Source organism: Eleginops maclovinus, chromosome 23 (genome assembly GCF_036324505.1).
Source record: "Eleginops maclovinus isolate JMC-PN-2008 ecotype Puerto Natales chromosome 23, JC_Emac_rtc_rv5, whole genome shotgun sequence".
In the NCBI taxonomy this organism is placed as follows: domain Eukaryota; kingdom Metazoa; phylum Chordata; class Actinopteri; order Perciformes; family Eleginopidae; genus Eleginops; species Eleginops maclovinus.
The window spans coordinates 966,631-982,741 of NC_086371.1; the positions used below are offsets into that span (position 1 = coordinate 966,631).

At 44.3% G+C, this 16,111-nt stretch overlaps 1 protein-coding gene across 1 annotated transcript in view; it reads left to right on the forward strand.

The window, feature by feature from the left end:
* Positions 1-16,111, forward strand: part of ppargc1b (peroxisome proliferator-activated receptor gamma, coactivator 1 beta) — an 80,032-nt gene that overhangs the window by 43,597 nt on the left and 20,324 nt on the right. Inside the window, exons 2-3 of the mRNA XM_063877140.1 lie at positions 11,859-12,044; positions 15,070-15,264. Coding sequence (XP_063733210.1) covers positions 11,859-12,044; positions 15,070-15,264 — 381 coding nt within the window. The remainder of the gene's footprint in view (positions 1-11,858; positions 12,045-15,069; positions 15,265-16,111) is intronic.

Sequence of the window (16,111 nt, forward strand, 5' to 3'; positions counted from 1 at the left end):
GTGTGTGTGTGTGTGTGTGTGTGTGTGTGTGTGTGTGTGTGTGTGTGTGCGAGAGCGTGTGTGAAGGGTCATCTGTCTGGCAGCGGCTCCCCAAGTCAGAAGCCTATGGAAGAATTGGTCATGGGACCGGGATAAAAATAGACACACACACACACACACACACACACACACACACACACACACACACACACACACACACACACACACTCAGGGCTGTATCGGAATGAACCGGGGAGCTTATGAAGGTTTGCAGAGTTGCATTTCGTGCTTCTTTCTTATTTCCAATAGGAGCGGTTCTCCGACTTCAGAGTCGCTTCTTCAGGAGCATCAGTATTTGGAGACGGTCTCTTTCTGTGGCTCGTGTTGCCTTTACATTTTCCTCATCCGTCTCTCGTGCCTTTACTAATACTCCACTGCAATGCTTATCTTTAAGTTATATACTCTATTCACATAATAAAAATCAGGATCAGATTTGGGAGTTATTGAACCATTTGTCTTCGGAAGATAAGTGGAAATAAAAACAGCAGGTTTAAAAGACATTAATATAAACGGGTTCAATGTAAGATTACATTTAATTCATACGATCTCTATTAAATCTCTTCATCATTAATCAATTTAGGATCATCAATAGATGAATGATCTTCAGGTCATCATCGTTTACTGCAGAGTATTACATGGATGTTTGATTCAACACAACATCTCTTGCATTCATGTTGATCCAGAGGCTATGACTGGTGATCTTTATTCCAGTATTTGTTTTTTGGGGAGTTTTTCCTTATTTCATTCCAAAATGTTTTAGGCTTTCGTGCTGCAGGAGTGGAAATAAAAATACTACTTTAAAAGGTTGTCAAGAAACAATAATCTAGAAGAGAAATCAACAAGTATAACCACCAAAGAAAAGGAAACCTGCACAATATAAAAAACCGCTTCAATAACTACTTTCATTTTTGTTGATTTTTATCCAGTTGCGATTCCTGATGTTTCTTCTGCTTTGGGGACTTATTCCATCTGTGGAGGTTACATATGCCGTACGGATTGTAAATCTTCCCGAGGAGATGTGTGATATAAGGAGGTTTGAATAGAGAGTTGGAAAGGTGAGCTCCTGAGGCTCGATGGATGGCAGGTTTGATTGTTGTGTGGAGAAATGAGGACTAAAGGCAGGAGATATTCTGCTGCAGTTTGTTTTGTAAAGCCTAAAACACATTTTGTTGCTCAGTCAGGCGGATAAATAAAGACTGAGCAGCGCGGGATAATGATTCCCATTGATCTGCATCCTAATGTAGCGTCCCGTCCGTCCCCCTGTGAGCGAATTTGTACCTCGATAATCAAACGGCACATAATTGGCTTTTTGTGGCCCTGATTAAACATGCAGGGTTCTGTTGGCAGTCATTAAGCCCGCCCTGTCTCTGTTGGAGAAAAGCGAGTCGGGAAGTTTTAAACTGTGCAGCTCTCATTCCCTGTCAACAGATTACCCATCATGCAGCAGGTCGTGGTTTTACTGCACAGGTCGTAAGATGATTGTGGATTGATAGCCTTGTGTTAGACGGGAGGAACCTCCTCAGGATGGATGTACACGGAGGAAATAAGCAGTAATCATAGCCGCACAGACAAAAGCGTGGCAGAGATCCAGAGAACAGATCACCCAGACCGGCTAATTGACAAGAACTGCAGTGCTGACACACCGCGGCAATTAGTGCTTTGTGTGATTCTCTGAGGATCAAACCCGCCGTCTGTTCATCAGAAACATTTCAGGAGGAGAAGCAGAAATCTGGAAGACTTAATTCCCTCTCTCTGTCACTCTTAAGACCTAACATGTTCTTACTTTATGATATACTTGCTTTTAAGAGACGCGCTGTAGCAATTAGCACCAAAGTTCGAGACAGAATCAGAAAGATCAAGGCTTGTCTGGATCTGTAAATGTGAATCTCTGAAGATCAAACCACAGTCGTTTCCTCTCTCTTTCCCTTTTAACCCGTGCATGTTCCTCTCTGACTCTAGGATACACTTGTTTTTGATAACAGTCGTTGCTGAAACACTGTTAGCAGTTCGTCTGGATTAGCATTAGCACTTGCAAAGAGAACTAAAACCTGTTAATGTAGTGTTTTCTGTCACTCTTCATACCTCTATTAGCTATTCATGATATACTTGCTTTTGATAATGCAGTAGTCTGTGCTGAAACACTGCAGCAATTATCACTTATCACCAAAGATCCAAAAGACCAAGACTCGTCTGGATTAGCATTAGCACTTGCATTGAGAAAATAAAACCTGTTAATGTTTTGCAAATGTGAAACTCTGAGGATCAACCCCACCGGAGAGAACCAACGATCTGGAAGGCATAACCCTGTCCTCTCTAACTTTGTGATATACTTGCTTTTAAGAACTGTCGGTCATGCTACAGTCGTTGATGAAACACCCGCTGCAATTAGCACTTTGCACTATAGACCGAGACAGAATCCAAAAGACCAAGACTCTTTTGGATTAGCACTTGCAAAGAGAGAAAACACCTGTTAATGAAGTGTTTCTGTCACTCTTCATACCTCACATCTTCCTCTGTTACCCTTACTTTATGATAAACCTGCTGTAGACAATGCAATAGTCGCTGATGAAACCCCAACAGCTGTTAGCGCTTAGCACCAAAGACCAAGAATCCAAAACTTGTCTGGATCAGCACCGATAAATAAAACCTGCAAATGTGAATCTCTTAGAAGCATCTAACTAAGGAGAATAGATATACCATTCTGTCTGTCTCTCTTCTTACCCGACATATTCTTCTCTTCATGATACACCTGCTGTTGATGATGCATGGTCATCCTGAAACCCCGCAGCATTTAGCACGAAAGATCGTAAAGACCCAGACTCGTCTGGATTAGCATTAGCACTGCGATGGGAAAATAAAACCTGTTAATGTAGATGTCGATTGCTTTACTCGTCCTCGTTAACGGGGGTCACGAATCGACTTGAGGAAGCACTTCCTGTCAAAGTGACCTACAAGACAGTGAGTGTTTGATCTCTCAGGTCAGTCGGATGTTCGAGTCTTGGAGGCGAGTTTAACTCCTCCGTCTGGATCCTCTCATCACCATTTTTCAGTTGAATTGGCTTCAGTTTGTCACCTAACCTTCATGCACCCCTCCCCATTTTCTGTACTACTAAGGCAGGTTTAATCACAGGTGCATTACTGCTGCTAAAAACTTACAAATATTTCAAAATGCTCTTCAGTGCAGCTTTAAGAGGAGCTATTCTGCCATTTAGACCTTAGAAGGTAATCCCTTTCAGATCTAATCCAATTCTAATACAGTTGTCTGTAGCTGGGGTCACTCATGAACCTCCATCATGTCTTTAAAGGTCAGTTTCAGAGTTTGACTTTCCGCTGAGCTTTTCTGATGGATTACAAAAAGACACGATTAGATTTGCTCCTCTTGGGAATTGAGTAACGACGCTCAATTAGGCTCAACAGTTTCCCAATAAGTAAGAGGGATTTCTGCAACATCTGTATTTGCAACGGCATGATCTGTTTGTCGTCTACAACCCCCCCACTGATCCGATGGAACCTCACAACCTGTGCTTCAGAAGCCTTTGAGGGTCAAATATAGAAAAAAAACCTCCTTATATTCAGAGGACACTTATAGCCTTTTTCCCCTCCTGTGATCTACAGCCGAGGGTTGAGGGATGTTGACCTTGTATGGCAGTGCGTGTAGTAAGTTTGTGTGTTAAGTGTGTGTGTGTGTGTGTGCATGCCTAAAGGGAAGTTTGGAGAGTCCTGAAGCTGGCAGGGATTCACCGGCACATGATCCAGCGTGTGACTCCACTTACATAACATTACTGCAGAGCCCAGAGAGCAGCTGTGATTGCTCTGTGTGGATCCATACATGTTCATTTTAATATCAGAAGCATGTAGTGGGGAGGGGAACATGTGCTTTTAATACCGGTGCAAAACAACATACCCTAAAAAATAAAATATTCATAGATTTTAAAAGTGTTTGGAGTTGAGGTTTGAATGATTTGGGACAGGATTATTCCATCCAGTGCGTTTACGATAATAAGTCCGGTTGAGTTCTTGCGCAATAACTGCATAAATGACACTGCAAACTTAAGTATGTATTGTTGTGTCCCCCATAACCAAATAAATGTATAGTTTCTGGATAACTAAAGAAGGACACTGCAGACGGAGCTTCTGAAAGTAAAACCAGAACTTACTTGCAGTCTTTAGTCTTCGGTCTGATTCCTCAGATGTGTACCTACGTTTATAACTGAACTGTTTGTTAGGAATTACATTTGAGTCTATCTAGTACTCTGTGGGAAGCGCTTCTGGTTCCCATTGAGACGCGGCATCATGTAGGTCAGTTATCAGCTGATCGCTACGCAGTATTTACATGTTGAGCTAACTAGCTGGAGTGTAAGTAGCGTGTAGAGTCATATTTATAGCTTTTATTCCAAGAAAAGGCGGCTTTTTAAAAACCCACGCAGAGCTCAGGATGATTCCTCCAAGACGTCCTTGTGTAACCGAAATCCCAAAACGCTATTCATAGAAAACCACCGGAGGGTAGAGTAGAGAGATAACAGTCAGAAGAGAGTGTGTGTGTGTGTGTGTGTGTGTGTGTGTGTGTGTGTGTGTGTGATAGTGCCTACATCACGATCTCCTTGCGGGTGGTCTCCAGCATCATGTACTTGGTCCAGTCGTTCCAGTTCTCGTAGGTCTTCGACTGGTCCACGATCTTCTGGAACATCGTCCTCTTCCTGCAGAGACAGAGCAGCTTTCAGTCTCAGGCTCTCATGTTGTGATACTACATACTGTGTGTGTGTGTGTGTGTGTGTGTGTGTGTGTGTAGATAGACTAAAGATGAGGGATGCTGAGCACAGGCTAGAGTTGCGGTGGTGAGGGTTACTTCCAACATGCAATCCTTTTATGATGAGTCTTTATGTACCTATATATTCTTCTGAATCTAACCTGACCCCCAGATATGTATTCATATTTCTACAACGTCGGCCTTTACTACTCCTGGTTGGATAACATGTAACAGAATTATCAGCAATGGAAAATAATCAGGTTACTTCACTTTTATATCCTGACTTTTTTCACAGAATTTAGAATTTTTTCCTGATTTCACATTTTTCAAACAATCAGATTTTTTCTTTCTAGTTTTAATTTTAAGACTCTTATTAGCTCTTTCCTTACGTAACTGTGAACAGCTCCTTTTTCTGTACCCTGTAATCCCATTACATGTAACCCATTACTCCCATTACTCCACTTCCCCTCGCTGCTGTAGCCCAGATAGCCGTCCCTCGTACCGCCTGCTATAAATAGCCCAGTTTATTGCGTGATGGTCCCGGGTCTTTACGAGTGAACGGACCAGTAGGTTTGCTCTGTTGTCACCGAGGCAGAGATTAACCACAAATGGAAGTCACCACACTTCATTTCTTTTTACCCCCGTCCTCCTCATAACACGCTGTTATTATATATATATATATATATATATATATATATATCGGTTTCAGAAGGGGGTCAGAGGTCAGGACTCAGTTTGCATTCATGTACAGATATATCGTGCAAATAAGAAATGCTTTCAGCGTGTGAAGAAATAGGAATAATTTGCAAAAACTAGGGAATTTAAAGCTCCTTTAAGGGACATTAAAGAGGTTTCCCTTTCCTGTAGTGTGTTCTATAGGGTTTAGTGCATGTAAATGGTCTGCAAGCGCTAGAATCCCTGTGTTCCCTCCACAGGAAGTCACAGTACAGCCAAAAGATTCTGATTTCAACCTGAAAAGAGCAAAATATGTCCATTTTAATTAACATCCACTGTAAGTTTTGTATTTTACACATATCATTTTTACTTGTTTTTGCATTGGATTGCACACGTTGTCAGTTGTACTCTTGTTTTACACTTTTTTTTGTTCTATTTTTGTTTCTTTTTGCACTTCTGTCGCATTGTTGGAGAAGCCTGGGACTTTAAACACCAAATTATGCTGCAGCTATTTTGGAAATTACAATAAGTCTTTGAATTTAAGTCCTTAAGCATGTAGTTTGAACTCAATGTTCCTCAGTTCTGTAGCGTTTGAACCCCTTTGTTTCTGCATTGCTCTGGTCTTTCTGCAGCGGTAACCCTAACTTACCTCTGCATGAGCTCATCACATCTCCCTCTGAATTATTCCCTTTCTTAAAGGTGTTATTGTACTCTACATTAATTTCACGCCCATTTGCTTAATGTGCCCACTCTAATGCTCCATTTAAGACATAATACACTCAGAGACTCTGTGAGTGATGAGTTCATTCCTGATGTTCAGTTAGAGCCATTATAGTGCAAAGACACAGGAGAGAATAAGACACCTTTTCCTCTCGTTGTTTCCCGTAGAGCCTGCATTTATCGTGCTGTAGTTCCAACGTTAGCCTCCTTTAGCTTAGCGGTGGAGACGTGAAGTCATGTGACCGTGCTGTAGTTCCTTTATAGCCCAACATTAGCCTCCTTTAGCTTAGCGGTGGAGACGTGAAGTCATGTGACCGTGCTGTAGTTCCTTTATAGCCCAACATTAGCCTCCTTTAGCTTAGCGGGGGTTACGTGAAGTCATGTGACCGTGCTGTAGTTCCTTTATAGCCCAACGTTAGCCACCTTTAGCTTAGCGGTGGTGAGGTGAAGTCATGTGACCGTGCTGTAGTTCCTTTATAGCCCAACGTTAGCTTCTTACTTCAGAAATGCTAACTGTGTGGTTGTCGACCTGCACCGCTCTATAGTATGCATGTTTAAGACAGTAAATGCATCGGGACGTTCGGTGATGATGTACAAAACGAGTGTGTATGTGTGTGTGTGTGTGTGTGTGTGTGACATGTCTTTATTGGTGCATTTGTGTGACACACCAGCTCAGGACTGCTGCCTGGTATGTGGATGTAAAGCAGATCATATCTCATGACGTGTGTGAGTGTGTGTGGGAATGTGCTGCCGGTTTTCCACTGGGCTTCCATGCAACATGTGTCACTCGTGGGTATATTTGTGTATGTGTGTGTGTGTGTGTGTGTGTGTGTGTGTGTGTGTGTGTGTGTGTGTGTGTGTGTGTGTGTGTGTGTGTGTGTGTGTGTGTGTGTGTGTGTGTGTGTGTGTGTGTGTGTGTGTGTGTGTGGCCTAAGGATGTTTTTATTGATTGACGGCTGTGATGGAGGGAAGGAGGGAGGCTGAGCAGAAGCAAAGTAATCAATCAGACATGTCCTCTGAGTTTATGAGAAAGAGAAAGATGAAGGGAAGAAGGAGGGAAGAGGAGACGAGAATACAGGACGAGAAAAAGGGCAAAGGGAGAGGAGTAGGGAAAAGATGGAGCAAAAGGTGGAAGAGAGGAGGAAGGATACTGAGGAGAAGCAGGGTAGATGTTGGAGATTTCAAGGAAAGAAAGATGGATGGAAGAAGGTAAGGGGAGACAAGATTAGAAGACAAGAAAAAGGGAATAGAGAGGAAAGAGAAGAGGGAAAAAAAGGGTGATTATTTGACAGGAAAAGAGGGAACAGGATGTAAGAGGTAGGATACTGAGGAGATATCAAGGAACTAAGATAGAAAAAGAAGGTTGAAGATAAGAGGAATAGGAGGGTAACGAAAGGGAATGAAAGGAGAGGAGATGATGGGGGAAGGTAACATGAGAGGAGGTCATGAGGAAAGAAGGATGACGAGTTAAAAGGAGGAAGACTGAAAGGAAGGATTAACGGAAGAGGAGACAAGGACAGAAGACAAGATGGAAAACGTGATGTTTGACAGGAGAGGAAATAAAGGGGGAAGGATGTCAGACAAGAGCTGGGATACTAAGGAGATATCAAGGAAGGAAAGATGGAGGCTGGGAGAGAGAGCAAGGGAAAGAAAGGCGAGGAAAAGGAGATGAAGGAAAGGTGAGGAAGATGGGAGGGAAAAGGAGATAGGATGAAGGAAAGAGGTCATGATGAAGGGAAGATGAAGAGGAGAAGGACCGGAGGGAAGGATGAAGGGAAGGTCAGATGAAGGATGAAGAGGAGAGGGGTCAAGGAGAGAAGAGGAGGTAGAGGGAGGAAGTGCTGAGTGGTGGAGGGGTGAGTCAGACCTGAGGGGCATGTGAGCTGCATGCTAATAACACACACACACACACACACACACACACACACACACACACACACACACACACACACACACACACACACACCACACACACACACACACACACACACACACACACACACACACCTGCATCTGGAGGCAAAGGGAGGGTCTTATGAAGGGCGTCCTGTTCCTCGCTCTCTCTCATCTCCTCCCTCCTTCCCTCCTGCATTTCCATCAAGTCACGACTCCGCCTCCTCCCCCCATCGCTCCTCCTCTATCCCCGTTTTACTCTCCTTCTTCTCCCCCACACATCTCGTTCTCCTCTTCCTCTTCATCCCTGAAACACCTATTTATTTCCTGCAGGAATGAGTCCCTAAATCCCAGGAATGAGTGGGCATTTCCCTACCTGTGTGGTGTGTGTGTGTGTTGTGTGTGTGTGGTGTGTGTGTGTGTGGTGTGTGTGTGTGTGTGTGTGTGTGTGTGTGTGTGGTGTGTGTGTGTGTGTGTGTGTGTGTGTGGTGTGTGTGCGACGCGTGTGCGTGTGTCTGCGATGTGTGTAACCATGAATGATATCAGCTCATGCTTTCCATTCTTGACCCAAATAAACACTCCCAGTACAGACTAAACACACACACACACACACACACACACACACACACACACACACACACACACACACACACACACACACACACACACACACACACACACACACACACACACACACACGGGGGAACACCTGTATGAGGTCGTAAATGAACACGCGATGAACAGAGATAATAAATACAATGTAATAAAAAAACTAAAATAATAAAATGATAAATAAATAACAATTAAAATAATAATAATATTAACAATAATAAATAATCATAACCATATAAAAAGGTAATAATAACACACATTAAAAAACAGACACAATAATAATTATAATAGAAAGTAATCATTGCCATAATAATAAGGGTAAAAAATGTTGACTGAATTTTCCCCTCTAATATTTCCTGGTAGGGTTTTAGTGTGTGTGTAGTGTGTGTGTGTGTGTGTGTAGTGTGCGCAGTGTGAGTGTAGTGTGTGAGCGTGGTTGTTGGAGGATTGGAAAGGTGCTTAAGTGGAGTGATGAATAATGGAGTGATGAATAAGTATAATAACATTTGAATTATTTGGACAGGAAAACGTCTTTACTTAAATGTGTGGATTAGGGTTGAAGTGAGAGCCTTACTGCTCTGTGGAGATAATGATGGAGTATAATACTGTACATCCATCATTAACGTGTAAGCTGTTTGTCAATTAGTTTTTGGGATGACGAAACACACCACTCACAGTTAATGAAGAGCCTTTCTGAGTAGAGTAAACCTGGTTCTGGGCTGGATTATCAGTAATAGGTGCAGGGACACTTCACCACGGAGCTCGCGTGCCGTTGAGCAGCTGAGATCAGTGAGGAAACCTGAGAGAGGACGATGTCTGTTGATTCAGTTTGAAACAGGGTGGGTGTAACTGGTTGACCCTGTGTGTTCCCACACTGAGATGAATGGGAAAGTGTGTGTGTGTGTGTGGGCGGTTGAAGTGAATGAGAGTCAGTAGTACCAGTAGCAGACTGTGTTTCCTTATTGGGAGCACAATAGGACATTTGATATCCTGCACACATTGACTCGTAAAAAACACTTGGCCTCAGGCTCACTCCATTCCTTCCCCAAACTTTTTCCTCATTCCCCCCCCCCCTCGCCCCTAGAGACCACACTTCCCTTTACACTGAGTCACGTACACACACTTCCTGTTCTTCTTCTTCTACACTCTGAGTGACGTGGCTTGTTCTGTCTGAACCGCAGCATGTGTTGTGACTGCAGGCCACGTGGCCGACAGAGGCTTCCTTTCAGCAGATAGGGAGCACAGTGGGGCTCTTTAGGGTCACTTTAGAGGGTCTGAAGGGTCCTTGAGGGTGTTGCAGGAGTTTCTATGTCAGGTTGAGAGCACTTTGATGAATCTTGACAAGATTCCAGCAATGAAAATGGGGGTAAGAGTTCCTAAAGAGGTTTAAAAGTGTTCTTTTATGCGTCTTCTTGATGATTACACACAATTCATCCCATTATTGGATTTCTTACAGCTTTTAGAGAGGTTTAAGGTTCATGTAGGGGGTTGTTGAAGTCTCCAGTTCTTCCATTCATGGGTTTTTATATTCTTAAGAAGTTCCTGAAGAGGTTTAAAGGCGTTCTTGAGGGGGTCTTGAGGGGGTCTTGAGGGTTTAGGACAATTCAACTCATGCTTGTGTTTCTTAAGGACGTTCTTGGTTCTTTTGGGGGTTGTTGAAGTCTCCAGTTCTTCCATTCATGAGTTTTTATATTCTTAAAAGTTCTTGAAGAGGTTTTCACAGTGAGGACCCGGTGTTGTGGACTTTCAGGTTTCTTTGTAGACGTATCAGTAATGAACATAAAGCTCAGAGGGGTTCCTAAAGAGTCGTTCTCTCACCCGCTTCTTGGTTTTTTTGGTGGTTGTGAGGTTCCTTATTTTGCTGTAAAAGTATTGGGAATATTACCTCCAGCGATTTGGGTTATTCAAGGGTTTTTAAGGTTCTTGAAGATGTCAGAAAGGTTCCTGAAGATGTCAGAAAGGTTCCTGAAGAGGTTTAACTGTGTTTTTTCAGGGGTTCTGGAGGGTTAAGCATAATTCAACCCTCTCTTGGGTTTCTTGAGGACGTTCACGTTTTTTTTCGGGATGTTGTTTGGGTCCTTCGTGGGTTTTAAGGATCTGAAAAAGTTCTTGAAAAGGTTCTCTTAGAATTAATCGGGGGTTATGGAGTTTTTCAGGTTGGATCAAAGAGGTTTCAGCAATTCCTTGGGGTTCAGAGTCGGATCTGATTCTGGAAGTTTCTAAATTGGTTCAATGGGAATAAGCGGATATTTTATGGATTTGTTTGGTGGAGCTCAGCGGAGTTTAAGGCGGTTAAAGGCATTCTTTAAGGGATTTCTGGGTTTTACAAGGGCATTCCTGTGTCCTGATGAGGTTTATAGGGGTCTATCAATCAAAAGTACGTCTAATTTCCCTGTACTATGAATCTATGAATGAATGAAAACGTGCGTCAGAGCAGTAGAGCAATGATCAGAGTGTTTGCGTGATTCAGGCCGTCTCTCTGACAGAATTAAAGACAGAAAACAAAGATGTGCCGCCGTGACTAAAGAGTCCCCAGACCAAACAGAGCAGCTCATCTCACTGATTAACACACCCTCCACCGACGAAGGGGAACTAATCAGCCGAAGACATCCTGGGTCACGGCTGCACTTTGTTGTGAGGGAGACGCTTCCAGATAGGTGCTGCCGCTTAATCCTGCAGTGTGACGCGGCTGACGCCTCTAGTGTCGAACCTCCTCTCGCATGGAAGTCTCATTATCTGTAATGAGGAGCTGTTGAGAGACGAGAGGCCGTGGACGAGCATGGACAATAATATACAGTACAGTACGAGGCGTTTATCCAAAGTGCCTCACAGTGCTGCAACTGTGCACACATGTTTCAGAAAGAGAGGCCGTGGACCGATGGGAAATCAACCCCCCTGATTCTAACAATGGCTGGTGCGATGAACTTCCCAGGAAGCATCAACCCTCAGAAGTCCCATCGAGGGGACGCGGTTATTTCCCATGTGTTTCACAGAGCTGTGGTTCCAGAGAAAACATCCACTCCTTTGTGATGGCGTTAGAGAGCTTCTCACCGAGGGTCTCATGACACCGCACGCAGTGACTCTAAAACAGACAAACCGCCTGGGAATCTTTTTCTGCTTTAATCTCAATGTTTGACTAACGTGACCTTTCCCTCTCTTTTTCCATCTCCAGTATGGGGAGGAGGAGGTGTGTTCGGACCGCTTGGACAATGACTTCCCGGACATCGACCTCTCGCAGCTGGACACCAGCGACTTCGACAGCGTCAACTGTCTCAGCGAGCTGCAGTGGTGCAACGACCAGTCGACGGACGCGTCTCCGTCCTCCATCCACTACAGCACGGCGGACGAGCTCTTTGAGGTGAGGACACGTGAGGAGAGGACTCTTTAAAGTAGAGACACTACATACTGACATACACCTGAACATCAGCAGGAGAGGACTCTTTAAAGTAGAGACACTACATACTGATATACACCTGAACATCAGCAGGAGAGGACTCTTTAAAGTAGAGACTCTACATACTGATATACACCTGAACATCAGCAGGCGAGGACTCTTTAAAGTAGAGACTCTACATACTGATATACACCTGAACATCAGCAGGAGAGGACTCTTTAAAGTAGAGACACTACATACTGATATACACCTGAACATCAGCAGGAGAGGACTCTTTAAAGTAGAGACACTACATACTGATATACACCTGAACATCAGCAGGAGAGGACTCTTTAAAGTAGAGACTCTACATACTGATATACACCTGAACATCAGCAGGAGAGGACTCTTTAAAGTAGAGACTCTACATACTGATATACACCTGTACATCAGCAGGAGAGGACTCTTTAAAGTAGAGACTCTACATACTGATATACACCTGAACATCAGCAGGAGAGGACTCTTTAAAGTAGAGACTCTACATACTGATATACACCTGAACATCAGCAGGAGAGGACTCTTTAAAGTAGAGACGCTACATACTGATATACACCTGAACATCAGCAGGAGAGGACTCTTTAAAGTAGAGACTCTACATACTGATATACACCTGAACATCAGCAGGAGAGGACTCTTTAAAGTAGAGGATGAAGAGGACCTCTAACCTATACCACACATTGAATCTGGGCCTGGGGTCAGTCGGTTGACAGGTACCTGACCTCTCTGCTGAAATGTGAAATCCGCAGCACGTCTCACCGGTTGCTGCCAAGGTTTTCGCAGTTACGCTATGTGAAACATGAGGAAGCAGTCCATTAGCTTGGATCGGTCGGCTTCTACAGGGCCAATAAAAGCCCAGAGGCTCTGGTATCAGGTGCATGAATTCAGGGAATACCCTCTCGGTTCGTCTGGATCTGAAACCCTGGATCATTGATTGTCTTTAGTTTTCCAGCCCCGGTGATGTCTCCTGGTCCCATTACGGAGGCTGTATTGAATGCGTCTCCAGGATAAAACAACAGATAGATAAAGTGGCGTTCAGGTGCAGATCGCTGGGTGTGCACTGCTCTGCTGGTAGAAATTGCCGTGACGCTGCAATGCACCGCCGAGTGTTTGTTAAATGAAGACATGATGGGAATACAGGTGGAGTAAACACGCCCTGTCTCGGTCTGAGCTCTCTTTATTCTTATTCCCATCCCCATTAGCCCACGTCCGACTGGTTTGTCTTCCTGCTGTCGACACAAAAGTTAAACCACAGTCGGGACAAAGTGCTTCATTACCTGTGATGCTTATTCATTTAGAAGACGTAATATAGGAGCATACTGTCTTTGATCAAACTGTTATCTTGTCTCTGGCTCTTTCTTTGCCTGACTTCAGTGTCACCCTGTCATTTCCCTTTCCGTCTTCATCTTTCCTTCTCCTGCCGGGCATTGTGTGGTTTTTCTCCAGCTTTACTTTCGTTGGTTTTTATGGGATTCTAGAAGCTTTCTTTCCTTGCTCTTTAACGTTCTATTTTACGGAACAGGATAAGAGCCACATGAAAGAAGTCAAAATCCGGGAAAATGTTTGATTCAAAGAAAACAGAAATCATGTGAGAAAACTTAGATTTAGAGGAATAAGTTAATCATGTTCAAAAAGTCAAAGTCGAAGAGAAATGATTGATTCAGAAAAAAGAACCCGAACATAAAGTAATGTGAAGTCATCACTTCACGTTGCTGATCATCTTGTCCATGAAATCACTCCCCATCCTGTCTATCAGTGTCTGTCTGTACACACTCCAAGGTTAAATGAAGCCCGGCCACACACACCCACCGATCAATAGTCGGCTGACATGGGATTAGTTTCCGATGCGGTACGTAAGGGATCGGACGACAGCTGGGGGGCTTTTCATGCTATTCAGTAATGTGTTCATAACCAAACCCCAGCTGCCCGTCTGCTGCGCTCCGCTCGTCTGATCGATACTAAAATATAATCTCCCCGGGTTAGAGGTTGACCTTTTCCCAGAGGTGAGGCAGAGGGCAGTTATGTACAGGCTGGAGGAGGGAGGGGGGGGGGGGGTACATTACTTTTATATTGTGATGCTTGGATTACATGTTTTACTGGTAACTGTGATGAAATACATCAACCCTCCTCATGCATCCTTCTATCGTTCAGTATTCCAAACTAGTAGGAAGACTAGCCGATAAATGCTAATGGGTATTCTTAAAAACAAACTCTCTCTGGAGGGAACACAGGGATTTTAGGCTCAGCAGACCATTTACATGCACCAAAACCTATAGAAGACACCACAGGACACCTAAAAAGAGTAATTGGGGAGCAATAACTCGACCGATTCAACCCCAAAACACTATCAGGAAAAGCATCATTTCAACCCCAACTTTGATTCAACTTGTTTTTGACATCTTGAAAAGTCTAAACTGCAGCATCGGGGGAAGGATCAGAGAGTCAGAGAGCCCGACAGACAGAGAAATAAATAAAAGGATGAAGATTCTGACGCCGGGAACAGATCGAGGCTGAGGATAAGAGAGAGGAATGCAGCTTCTGATTTCACCTCCGCTGCAGACTCTGCTCTCACCGAACACACACAGAGGCATGATGGCTGGAAATACAGATTAACTATAAGTTCTGCATTGGCAAATTGGACCGTGACGTGCAGCCTGTGCACCATCAGGAGAAGCTGAGATACAGTAGAGGCAGGTAGTGCCAGCTGGTGGGTTCAAAGGCATCAGAGTGTAAATAAATAAGAGATAGAAGAAGAAGAGTGGACTTCAGACTGCAGCTGATCAGCAGGTGACGGGGATTAATAGAGAGAGTCGTCAATGACACACATACTTTTTTTCTATCTGGTGCAGTGATGACGTATCTCAGTGGGCCGAACCCCTGAAGCTAGCATTGCAATGGTTCGCTCCATAAATAGTCAATGGGATTTAATGTCTGTGTTTCTGACTTCTTGCAGGAGGAGAATGCCGCCCTGCTCGCCGCTCTGACAGACAGCCTGGATGGGATGGTGGACGCCGAGGTGAGCGGGCTCTCCGTCTTCCCCGTCCTGGGGGAGGGGCCCGACCAGGAAGAGGAAAACGAGGACAATCTCTCTCTGAGCACCGAAGACTTCCGCCGATCCCTGGGGGCCGACACAGAGGACCCATCTCTGGTAAGGACTCCTCTGTTCTTCCTGTGTCTTCTTATTTCACCTTTGTAATAGAGTGGGATGTCATTTGGAAGTTAGCATCGCATGGGCTCCCTCGAAGCCAATGGGATTTCTCCAATTAATCAAACTTCAGCACGGTCACATGACTTCACATCACCACCGCTAAGCTAAAGGTGGCTAATGTTGGGCTATAAAGGAACTACAGCACGTTCACATGACTTCACGTCACCACCGCTAAGCTAAAGGAGGCTAATGTTGGGCTATAAAGGAACTACGGCACGGTCACATGACTTCATGTCTCCACCGCTAAGCTAAAGGAGGCTAATGTTGGGCGTGATGACGTTTAGCCGTGTCATTGAGACGTAGTTTAAGACGTGTAAATCTCTACAGCTCGTGCAAAAACTTAGACCCTTGGGATAAAGAAGTGCTAAAATGCTGACTCATTTCCAGGTTTAATGACTCATTCCTGCACCTCTCTACAGAGACAGCGTCAACTTATTATAATTCCCCCTGACCCCTAACATCTCCCCCCTACTTTGAGTGCTTGATATCTCCCCCTTGTGTTTTTCCATCAGAAGTTCTGAAATCAAAAAGTCTTTCATAAACGCTTCAAACACCAACCTCACCCCCGCCTCGTCGTGCCTCCCATTTCCCATGATCCCCTCTCTCTCTCTCTCTTTCTCCCCTGGTATCTTCATCTGTGTCGCGTTTGCACACCTTGATGTTCCCTCTTGTCGGCCTGCGAGGTTCAAAGTCTGCATCTCTACTCCAGGAAAACAAGAGGCCCGCTGTGACCTTTCATCCAGAGTGTGTGTGTGTGTGTGTGTGTGTGTGTGTGTGTGTGTGTGTG